The sequence below is a fragment of the Scyliorhinus canicula genome, chromosome 1 (assembly GCF_902713615.1).
Source record: "Scyliorhinus canicula chromosome 1, sScyCan1.1, whole genome shotgun sequence".
Taxonomy (NCBI): Eukaryota; Metazoa; Chordata; class Chondrichthyes; order Carcharhiniformes; family Scyliorhinidae; genus Scyliorhinus; species Scyliorhinus canicula.
Window position 1 is genome coordinate 207,662,083 of NC_052146.1, and position 12,230 is coordinate 207,674,312.

At 41.4% G+C, this 12,230-nt stretch overlaps 1 protein-coding gene across 1 annotated transcript in view; it reads left to right on the forward strand.

The window, feature by feature from the left end:
* LOC119971323 (SLX4 interacting protein) overlaps positions 1–12,230 on the forward strand; it is a 229,150-nt gene that overhangs the window by 197,797 nt on the left and 19,123 nt on the right. The window contains 1 exon segment of the mRNA XM_038806719.1: positions 1,472–1,560. Within this exon segment, the coding sequence (XP_038662647.1) occupies positions 1,472–1,560 (89 nt within the window).

Sequence of the window (12,230 nt, forward strand, 5' to 3'; positions counted from 1 at the left end):
TGCACTAGTAGGTCAGACTCCCACACTATTATGTGAAATATATTGAATGAACAAGAAACTAAAATGACTTATCTTTAGGGATTTCCTCATTCTTCAAACTAACCTTCATATACCAAGGTGAATGCCCCCTATCCCTTTTGGAATTGATCGTATATATTTATACTACGTTCCATGTTCTGCTTTCCGTGGGGGAACATTGATTCACTAGTACTGTCACACAGCAGAATGGATGCTTTCATTGGTATTTTAAAAATTTGAAAGGGACTATATTCACATCTGAAGATAGAAAAAAAGATATCCTTTCTCTCTTGTTTCCTTCCCGTAAATCAGAGTTATCTTTGAAATGATTCAAACGCCTGGATTATCCCATCCTCTGGAATGGGTTTGAAATTTTGAAATCTTCTGTCAATTGTTTAATGTCTGGGTTGTATGGGATGGGGAGGAAGGTGTAGGGCAGGCAAATTCAAAGGTATGTGGAAGTATCAGAAAATTCCCACCATCAATGCTGTTCTACCCAGAAAATTTGTTGGCTTTGAATGACAACAATTACTTGCGATTATATATGCTTTTAATGTAGCATTTTGCCCCAAAGCATTTCGCGTAATGTTATAAAGCAAAATTAGACAAAACACATGAAAGAGGTATTCAATTTTGGTTAAAGGGATAGGGAATGCACAAAAGGCAAGAACTGGAGGAACGCAGGGGTCTTAGGATGGATGGGACGTGGGGGAAGAGATAGGTGTGATGTGGGCAGTTCTAGGTCTGGAGAAGATTACAGAGACAGTGAAAAGATGAGACTAGATGTTGTGACGTTTTTGAGGAGAGGTAATGAAGAGCAATATTTATTTTCGATAGCTCTTGTCAATGCCCTAGTTCTGTAAAGATAATTCTTCCCTTTCCTCCCCTTCCCCCTTCTTTCCTATTGCATTTCCATACAATTATAGCATTGCTTCTCTTGCATCTGATATTGCCTAATTCCAAATGTGTTTTCAGTGTTGAAAGTTGTTTCTGCCAAACTTAAACTCAGGAACCCGAGTCTACATTTTATAAACAAATTTACTTTAATGCCCGCGTAAGAAAAACTCTTTAGTCATATCCTACATTTGAGGAGCAGAGCTTCATATTTAAATTGTTAGAAATCAACCTTGTTGTGGTCTTTATGTGGATTTGAAATATTTTAAACACATCAATGACTATAAGATCATTGGCAGAAAACTTTTATAATTTGAAATACATGCTAGATTATTATTTTGGGAATAATTCATAGAAGGTAATCTAAATGATTTTTAAAAGTTAATTATATTTCATTATTTATGGCTGTATGGAAAAGTTATTTACTGATTCACCTTAGTACAGTATGATACTTTTTAATCTTTTCTTAAAATTTAACATTGCTACTCCCACTTCGTATTGTTTAGTGCAAAAATTGTCTTAAAACATCATGTGAAAAGTTTAATCTTTTCCTTTTTAGGACTTCACATATTCCCTGATCGCTTTGTGGTTTGTATAACTCCATGCGAAACTGGTCCAATAAATGGAATGGCTGAGGAAACGATTACTGTATGTATTTTTGATAACATTTATGAATTACGAGCCTGGTTTGTCAAACCTCATTATAATGGATGAATATTTTGTTACTTTCACAACAATCCACTAACATTTGAACTTTTAAAACAAGCTGCACTCTTTTTAACAAGGTTCAGTTGGAGTATATATTGGGAAAATTTGAGGGCAGCACGGTGGTGCAGTAGTTAGCACTGCTGCCTTATGGCACAGAGGTCCCAGGTTCGATCCCGGCTCTGGGTCACTGTAGAATTCCGGTTTATTGGAATGGGAAAGAATTAATGATTTTAAATCTGGGTTTAAATCAAAATAATGTTATTCCAAGTACATTTTGATTTTTTTAATGCTTTTTACTTTAAGCTATATCTATGTAGAGAAATGTTTTTGCATCCTGTTTTGTAGTTTATGACAAAAGAAAGGCTATGTGGGTATATTAGTAGCAGCTAGATTAGCAGGTAACAAATAGTGAGGTGTAAAACTGATCTAATTAACAACTCCTTGCTGATCCTCTTGTGTGAAGAGCTGCTTGTCCTACACTTCATATTTGCTCTATTTATAACTTCTAAACAGGAAGTTAGAATGACCTGCGTGATCTGAAGGCAAAAGAATGTTATGTATTGAATAGAGACAGCTGCCTCCGTTTATTCGTGACACATGTAATATTTGATACATGAAAGTTGTTTCACACTCTTTCCATAATGTAAATGGCAGTGCAGATTTCACAAAAGTCACCAAAGCTTTATCAATGTTAATTCCCTTGTAATTTATATAAAATCCGAAAACACTTCAATTTGAACAAGTTGGAAATTTATAGAGATTAAATAAATGAAACGGCAAAATTATTCATAAATCTTTATGTACACAATAGAGGTGCATAGTTTAAGTTCAACCAACAAGTATTGCAATAGTAATCGATCATTTAAATGAAAATGTTTACTTCTGTGTTCATATTACATTATTTTGGAGATAGCAGTGGCAGCTGTTGGTAATAGTTATTGCCTGTGAAGCATAATATAGAAGTGATATTAAGTGTATATTCATTTTGTAATTAGTTAAATTTCACCATTGTAGAGAACAAAAAAGGAAGTAATCTTTCCATATAAATTGAAGTTCTGTGCCTCAACAGTAAATCTGTACCAGTAAATGCCTTGATAGAATAAAATAATCTGGGATTAATACTTCAAAATGAATTTAATTTACAGAGACATTATTTATGCCAAGCCTTGTTTAAAAATGCTAGCTTTATATTAATTAGCCACTTTCTGAACTGTGGGACAAATGCAAAATTTACTTGTATGCAATAGTTGAAAGTGGTTCTTTGAAATGTGAAGAAGTAGGCCCTACAGCAAATGTAATGTAATCTGTTTGGTCACACAAATGTAGCTTTTTAAGCAATAGATAGATTGCATTGATGGTGGTTATCACCAGTTGTTCTGCACTGTTTGAATGATCTCCCTCAAAATAGTCATCAGATGATGTATCACATGCCCCGCAATCACTGCTCATATTTCTGTTTGCAAACAACACATTATATACTTACAGACCTATTTAGTGTAATCAGAAATGTTACTTTAAAAATATATTTGGGTGGCTTGCTCCCAAAATTCTGTTTTTTGCTCCATTCTACACTGTTCTAGGCTGCTTGTTAATGTATCACAACAGATTTGTGTAATATGTTACAATGAAAATGGGGTGATTGTGAAAACTGCACCACTGGACTAGCTTGGCTCTCAGACAGTGGGCCTAGTAGTGGAATGAGCAGGGGAGTTTATTTTAAAATATCAGTGTTAACTATAACATTAACAGGGCAGCACGGTGGCCTAGTGGTTAGCACAACCGCCTCACGGCGCTGAGGTCCCAGGTTCGATCCCGGCTCTGGGTCACTGTCCGTGTGGAGTTTGCACGTTCTCCCCGTGTCTGCGTGGGTTTCGCCCCCACAACCCAAAAATGTGCAAAGTAGGTGGATTGGCCACGCTAAATTGCCCCTTAATTGGAAATAAATAATTGGCTAATCTAAATTTATTAAAAAAAACTATAACATTAACAATTACATTACTATCTCTCTCTAACTTCAGAAGCCCCCTCAAGACATACATGAATTTCCTCTGGATGCTCCTGTTTCTTCCCACAGTCCAAAGATATGCAGGTTAGGTAGATTGGCCATGATAAATTGCCCCTTAGTGTCCAAAAAGTTGCTGGGTTACGTGGATAGGTGTGACACACCACTGTTGCACCTATATTAGGTGATGTATGGTAGGACCTGTACTACAGGTACGACGGTAGTCCCTGCCTGCTGGCTCCGCCCAGTAGGCAGAGTATAAATATGTGTGTCCTCCATGTGGCAGTCATTTCGCCAGCTGCTCTGGGAGGCCACACATCTTAGAGCAATAAAGCCTCAGTTGTACCCAACTCTCGTCTTTGTGCAATTGATTGTGTATCAATAGGGTGGAGGTGTGGGCTTAAGTAGGGTGCTCTTTTCAAGGGCTGGTGCTGACTCGATGGGCCGAATGGCCTTCTGCACTGTGGGAATTCTATGATTGTCGGTTTTGTCAAATCTCCTTTTTTCTCCTTTACTTTCTGGTTTGAGTTCACCATATCCCAATCAAGCACTTTGGAATGTTTAGTGAAATGAAACATTTAAATGGATCAGTATAAGCAGCCATCAGAATAGCAATTTTAAGAATGGTACAAAAATGTATAACAAAAATTAACCTATATTCCATGTTCTTTTGTTCTTTATATTTCCACAATTTTCTTTGTCCGTTGTCTCTCCCTTTTTCTGCAAAGTGGGGATTTTCATAAATATCAGTTGCCACTTGGTACCTTGCCCAAATGGCCATTGTTCCTTTGAGAACTTGTGCAGTGAGTAGCAGCTGACTATTGAACTCTGGTGCCATCAGAGTTTAGCCTAATCCTGTCCTCAACTAATGTTCACAGATGCCAATTTTAGCTGTTCCTCTTTCTGTTTGGCTCTTGCATCTCACAATACTTGACAAGAGATAAGGCAAGCAAATGGATTCCAGGTCTCTACCAATGCTGCGATTGTGTGAACAGTGCAGATGTTTTCCATTGCTAATTTGTCTACACCCTTCACGCAGGTATTCTTTTGATGCTCCATATGAAGCTGGGAAATTGTTGTGTAGATAATTTTTGAGAAGACCTTGACCTATCAGCTTTTGATGACTTTCAATAATAAAATGTGATTCACATTTGATTGTGTATCTACAGTTTTGGTCGACAGCTTAGAAAGGCCAGATATTCAATTTTGTTTGCTGGATCTTGTTATACAAAAAGCACTACCAGTATTTTGAACCATGTTTGATCGTAGACTATCAGCTGAAATATATTTTGGTGGAATTCTCCCTTGATCCAAATGCTTATCTTGGGTCATGTGGGTGTTGAATGTCTCTTTGGGATGAGCCATTAGCAGCAAGCCTCTTTAATCAATGGCTGCTTGAGGGGCAGAACTATCAGGTCTGTTAACTGGAGCTCTACACTTCCTTTCTTACTCTTTGAACCCTTTAAAAAATAACTCATGATTAGTCTGAGAACAGACTAAACCACAATGATGTTTTATTTGAACAAGCAAAGCAGAATATGTTTGCTATTACTCTGAGCTTAGTCAGAGCATTTTTAAATGGTCCCTGGTGAGGAGCAGTTGTGGTTGTGGCCAGCCATCTTTCAGAGAAGGAATAGTGAGCTGAATTTCCTTAATGATGTTATGGCAAGTTTCCTCCAGGTGGACGACCTCTCCTATCTCGTGTCTTCTCTTGCCTTCATCTACTCTCTTTTATTCTACAGAAGTTCAAACAATCTATTGTGAAAAATCAGATTGCTGATTCATGACCTGGGTGGCTATAGCTTTCAGAGCATTCACCTGATGATCCTTTGCAACAGTGATAGCGACGAGGCTTTATATACGACTTCCAGACTTTGTGCAGCTTCTTATCTCGAGTGTACTGTTACAAAAATGTGTGTTCAAGTTTTAAGAAAACTTCTTAAGCTGGGGTTGAACTGGGGTTTCTCATTACAATTTTAGGCAGTGAATGTTTCTGATTTGCATGTAAGCAGCCCAGTGATAAACATTTTGGGGTGAGTCTGGACATGAATGTGAAGGTGGTGAAGAGTCAGCGAGGTGATCACTCTGTGTCATTACATGTTTGCATGAAGCCTGAGCCAAATTCAGCACTGCGCATCATCTCTACTTAACAGCGAGATTTGGGGGCTGGGGTGGCGGGGGATTGTTTGGTGTCTGGAAGCAGCTCCCTGGTGACAGTTGCTGCTGACATTGCCCACAGTCCTCAGGTGAGGGAGACAAAGTTGAGCAGATGAACAATGGCTGCCAGAAGAGCAAAAAGTAAAATTCAGCCTGATCTGCATTTAATCCACTATAAAACTGATCAAACTTTAGGAGAAAAGGGATCATATAAACCTTACTGGATCCTGAGTTAGTCATACTGCTTTCCAGATTTCTGCTCTTAAAAAAAAAAGGAAACCCGTTGAAAGTTACATAATCACTTATTCCACTTATCATGATATAATTTCCTGTGCAAGGCCAATAATAATTTTCAATATTGTTAGTGTTGAATTCACCAACTTTACTGGCAAGTTACTTGTGTTTTCTTTCCTAATGATTATCCTTTTTCGTGTCTATGTTATCCAATATGGTCTACCAATGAACATCTCTTGCTGTTCCGATTTTGTTTCCCTGAAGGTGGAACTCACTCATGCATGTGTATGTTTGTGTTTTTTCCTCCATGTGAAAAACTCTCGGAGACTAAATTGGGCATTTCTTTGTACTATGCAAACCAATTAAGAATGGAAGATAGTATTGGATATGCACTCACACACTTCTCACTAAAAGTGCGCAGTATGCATTTTTGGTAAAGTGGTCACACACTCCTTACTTTTTATCTATCACTGAAAAGCACATTGTCCTTTTTTTGCCAACATTGAAATTAAAAAAGAAAATGCACATTCAAATCCAATTTTATCTATAGGCACATGAAAAAAGCATATAAAATTAAACTAATCACTATTGTGTATTCCATTTGTGTGTCTCTCTTCCTTGCGCCTTTACCTATCCTAGTGTTCCTGTGACATTCTTCTCCGGTGATTGGAGCTTGCATGGTGAAGGCTGACCTTCACTTGAGGAGACTGCAGATGGCTTTGGAGTTGACCTCGAGCAGTTCTGGGCCTAGATGGCCCAGTTTCAGACTCATCTTAGCCTGGGCTACAGATGTCTGCGATGTTTGTCAGGCTGGCTGACAGACAGCAACAAGGGTATTGCCAAAAGTGATGGGGTGAGAGTAGGAATTCTGACATCCTGAGAGAGAGGACAGCATGTTTCTGTTCCATAGACCACTGCCACTTTTCCGGGGTAGTGCCTTAGTATTCCTGCTGATCTGTTGGAAAACAGATTGATGGACTCCTATGATGCCCTGGAAGGGTGATATTCAGAACCACGATGGATGCAGCCTGAGCTTGCAGCATTCGCAGCTTTGAGGGAAGCTGTTTGTGCCGCAATAGAAACTTTGACATCAGCCATCGGCTGGTGCATCGTGGCAATGCTCCAGAAGGGTACTGATGGAGGTGAACACCCTTCTATGCTGGAAAGGATAGACTCCAAGCTCTGCACAAATCCCTACACCATGTTGGTATTGGACACATTCAACAGGCTTTCTGGTAAGTTTTCATGTACATGAAGCATTTGGTTGTGCACAAACATCTGTGCTTCTGTAGTCTGAGCCACCAAAGTCCTTGTGTGACTCCTCTGTAGCAGATCTAGGGTGAAGCCTTCCCACCTAACCACTCACCCCTCCCCAAATTCCCAGCAAGATGACATATGTGCCATTCTTTCTCCCCTCCCAGGCTCCTGTGTACTTGTGTCTTGTATCTCACCACGTGCAAATCCCACCTCTCTCCTAGCCTCTAAAATATACACCATGTCAGCCACTAAGATGGTAACCTCCAGTGCAAGATAGAGTGATGGTGTCTCTTGATCTTCATATTGTCTTGTTCTCCTTCCTCCTCTGATAAGGAAAGTCCAAGCTCTTGGTTATCTGAAAGGAAAAAGCGACATAATTTAGTTTGGTGAGGGGTGAGGAGAAAGTGAAAAATGTGTGTGCTTACACCATTTGCAGCTTGCAAATTAGAAGAGATTGGGGGAGGATGGAAAAGTAGAAAGAGAAGAAAAGGTATCGGTATGCAAATAATCTCATAATTGATTCCTCCACTGCCAACCATCCTATCAATGCCCCTTCTCATGATGGCCTGCATCACCTCCTGCACAGGGATTAAGCCATGTAAGTGTACTTGCCTTCCTCAAGTGTGCTATTTCCTGTTGGACACCAACTTGTCCTGCAAGAGGGCAGCACGGTAGCATTGTGGATAGCACAATCGCTTCACAGCTCCAGGGTCCCAGGTTCGATTCCGGCTTGGGTCACTGTCTGTGCGGAGTCTGCACATCCTCCCCGTGTGTGTGTGGGTTTCCTCCGGGTGCTCCAGTTTCCTCCCACAGTCCAAAGATGTGCGGGTTAGGTGGATTGGCCATGATAAATTGCCCTTAGTGTCCAAAATTGCCCTTAGTGTTGGGTGGGGTTACTGAGTTATGGGGATAGGGTGGAGGTGTTGACCTTGGGTAGGGGGTAGGGTGCTCTTTCCAAGAGCCTGTGCAGACTCGATGGGCCGAATGGCCTCCTTCTGCACTGTAAATTCTATGTAAAAATCTATGTAAAGAGCAAAATATGTGAGTGTCCTGCAAAATGTTTAATGACAAAGCTGTCATGGTTGAATAAATGTGTATGTGACTTGTGGCTGCAAGGGTAAATTTAGTAAACTAAACAATGAATTATGCAGTTGGTACGATATGCCATTTGAAGAATGCTCATCCCGATGGTTCGTGTCCAATCATTGAACTTCGTCCTGCACTGCATCTATGTTCTGGGAGCTACACACCTGCCTCTGACCTCCATCCAACTTCTTCCCACTATTTCCTCCGCGTATGTCTCAAGGGTCTCCTGTCTCAATATCTTACACCAAGGCATCCAGTCCATTGTCAGAAAACCTTGATGCGGGCAGCACGGTGGCACAGTGGTTAGCACTGGAACTGCAGCGCTGAGGACCTAGGTTTGAATCCCGGTCTTGGGTCACTGTCCATGTGGAATTTACACATTCTCCCCATGTCTGCGTGAATTTCACCCCCACAACCCAAAGATGTGCAGGTTAGGTGGATTGGCCACGTTAAACTGCCCCTTAACTGGGGAGAAAAATAATTGGGTACTCTAAATTTTTTAAAAAAGAAAACCTTGATGCACACTCTCTTGCAAGTTGAGCCACCTTTTAAAAAAAATTTCAAATTAACTTTCTGACACCACAAGGCACAGAATGCATTTTTTCTTTACAAGGTGTAGGTTGCCTTTAAGTAGAATTCCTACATAGAATTCCTATAGTGCAGAAGGAGGACATTCGGCCCATTGAGTCTGCACCAACTGTAGAATTAGCTAATCATGACATCAGGCCTCCTCTTGATGCATGCAGTCAATGAACAGTATGGGTTCTGCTGATTGCTCTCAGCAATCACAAAAATCGGCAAGCAGCAAAAATGCAACATTATGCATGCAGCGGAATGAACGTGTTCAGGTTAATCATGCATTGTGATCCCCATGCCTGTGTTCAGTCATATCCAGTTCAAGCCCCTATCATGTTCCATAGTTGAAAAATAACCAGTGACGGTCACTGGATGCTATATGTTAAGTAACCACAGTGGCTCCTAATATGCAAAGGCCGTTCGAGGGAACAGGGTCATACTCCTTATCTGATATGTTAATTGAAAGAATGGGGGCTTGGGAGGGTAGACACTCAGAGGTTGCTTTCTCTAGAACATGACGCCATAGGCTGAGGGTAAGGGTCGATCATTTAAGACTGAGAAGAGGAGAAAATTCTTTATTCAAAGGGTTGTGAATCTTTCATATTTTCTACCCCAAAGAGCTGTGGATACTCCAATGTTGAGTATACTTAAGACTGAGATAGAGTTTTGAAGTCTCAGGGAATCGAGGGATATGGAAAGCTTGTGGGAAAGCAGAGGTGAGGCAGCAGATCAGCCATGATGGTATTGAATGGTGGAGCCGACTCAAAGGGCCTTATGGTCTGTTGCTGCTCCAATTTCTTCTGTTCTTATGCCTTGTACCACTTTCTGACACCTTTAGAGACCTGTACTGAGAACAAAGTGCAATGCTGGGTTGAAGCTTCCCTTTAAGCATTAATTTTTATTTAAAAAAATAAAAGAATAAAACATTGATGTAAGTTTATTTGAAAACTTCATAACATTTAACGTTTGTTCCATTATCCTAATGCAAGAATTTAAATGGCTATTAATTGACACTAAATAATATGTCTTTTTGCTGTGTCAACTCTGAAATTCACAGGTTAATGCTGTGACATGTCTTGGGTTGCTCTGCAAGACTGTTAAACGTTACACCCAAACCCCACTTTTTTTTTTTTGTTAATGCAACCTGTCTTCTATTTGGCTGTGTGTATTATCTCCATGTTTCTGCGTTTGTAGAATGTGCTGTCTTTTTGCGGTATTAAGGAGGATGTGCAGGTACGGTGGAGTTATAGGCTTACGGGGATAGGGTGGGGGCCTGGGTACAGAGCTTTTTAAGAGGACCGGTGCAGACTTGATGGGTTGAATGGCCTCCTTCTGCACTGTAGGAATTCTATGAATTTCCGTGAGTTTTGTCGCCTTCCAGGGGTGCCACGGTGGTGCAGTGGCTCGCACTGCTGCCTCACGGCGCCGATGACCCGGGTTCAACCCCGGTCCCAGGTCACTGTCCATGTGGAGTTTGTATATTCTCCCCATGGTCGTGTGGGTCTCACCCCCACGAACCAAAGATGTGCAGGGCAGGTGGATTGGCCACGTTAAATTGCCCCTTAATTGTTGGGGGGGGGGGGGGGGGGGCAATGAATTGGGTACTTTAAATTTTAAAAAAAAGTTTTGTACCCTTCCATAATTCAGGTTTGTTCCTTAGTTTTATGAATAGAAATTAGAATAATTGAAGGATAGGCAAACAGGCTGCCCTTTCCTAATAGGCCAGTTGGAAATATATCATTATTAATTTGTTGGTGAACCTATGCTTTAGCCAGTTTCGGGATCTAAATTTCCAGTCACAGATTATAACAGGGCGGAAAATCTAGTTATATCATTCTTATTGTAAGTTTCTGGATCAACAGCATCCGATGAAGAACACCACACTGCACAGGGCTGGATGCGAGGTTTAGGAGGTAGCGGCAGGCAGGGATTGCGCGCTTCTAAGACTTGTTATTAGGGGGCAAATTTGCAGGCTGGAGGAAGTATGAAGGCTGGAGGAAGTGTATGAGTTGCCCAGGGGGAATTAATTTAGGTATCTGCAGGTTTGGGATTTTTTAAGGAGAGAGATGCCATCTTTTCCTGGGATTGCAGGACAAGGTGCTGTTGAAGGACGAAATAGGGAGGGGGAAGGTGTCTTAAGGAGTTGGAGTGGGAAGGAGCTCTGGTAGGGGATGTTAAGCGTAAATGGGAGGAGGAGCTGGGAGGGGAGGTGGGGGCCAAGACGTGGGCGGAGGGTGAACATGTCCTCATCATGTGCGAGGTGAAGTCTCAACCAGTTTAAAGTGGTGCATAGGGATCATACGACAGTGGTGGGAGTGTGGGTGAGTGACCTGGCAGAATTCTTAAGGCTGGAGAAATTCAAGTTCACTCAGAGGGGGTCCGCAGAGGGGTTCATCCGGAGGCGGAAGCAGTTTAGCGATTTCTTCAAGGAGGATTGAGGGGTCAGCTAAGGGGGAGGTTTGGGAGAGGCAAGCGGGTCAAAATGGGGATGGCGAGATGTGTTGGGGGGTTGATATCAGATGGGTGTGGTTGTTCATTGAATTGTTCTATTGTTCTTCTGATTTGTGTGTGTATATGTGAAGCTGCCTTGAATAAAATATTTAAAAAAAAACAAATGCCACATTGCAAATCTACCAAGTCTATGTCTTCAGTGTACTTCTCTTCAGTAGTAAGATCTGGACGACATATGCTAGCAGGGTGAAAGGCTGAATAATTTTCACCTTTGTTTTCTCAGAGGTATGATTGGCATGTCTTCATGGGACAAGAACATTAATTAAGAAGTCCTGGAGCATGCTAATTCTGTCAGCATTCACTTATCACTAAGTCGATGGTCTCTGCAATGGCTCGGCTACATTCTTTGAATGGATGGCAGTCATATACCCAAGACGTTCCATACAATGATATGCTCGCTGGATAATGACCTGCTGGATGTCCGTACCTATGCTTCATGGACACCTGTAAACAAGATATAAAGACAGCAGACATCGGCACATACAACTGTGAGACAGTTGCCAACAGCTGGGACATCTGGAAGCTGACTGTGTGGGAGGGTTTTGGAAGAGGCGGGGACGAATGGAAAGCTCGGCTGGCTGAGAAGAGGGCCAGAGAAAATAGGACTGCGAACTCTGCACCTTCACAGCCTTCTATCTTCATCTGCAGCAAGTGAGGCAGACACTGCCATACCAGAGTGGGGCTCCTGAGCGGCACCAGGCGATGCTTAACACAGAGTTAACCACCAAGGCGCAGACATCATCTCATGAGACCAAAGACTGCCAGAGAATAAATCTTACTGTGGAAA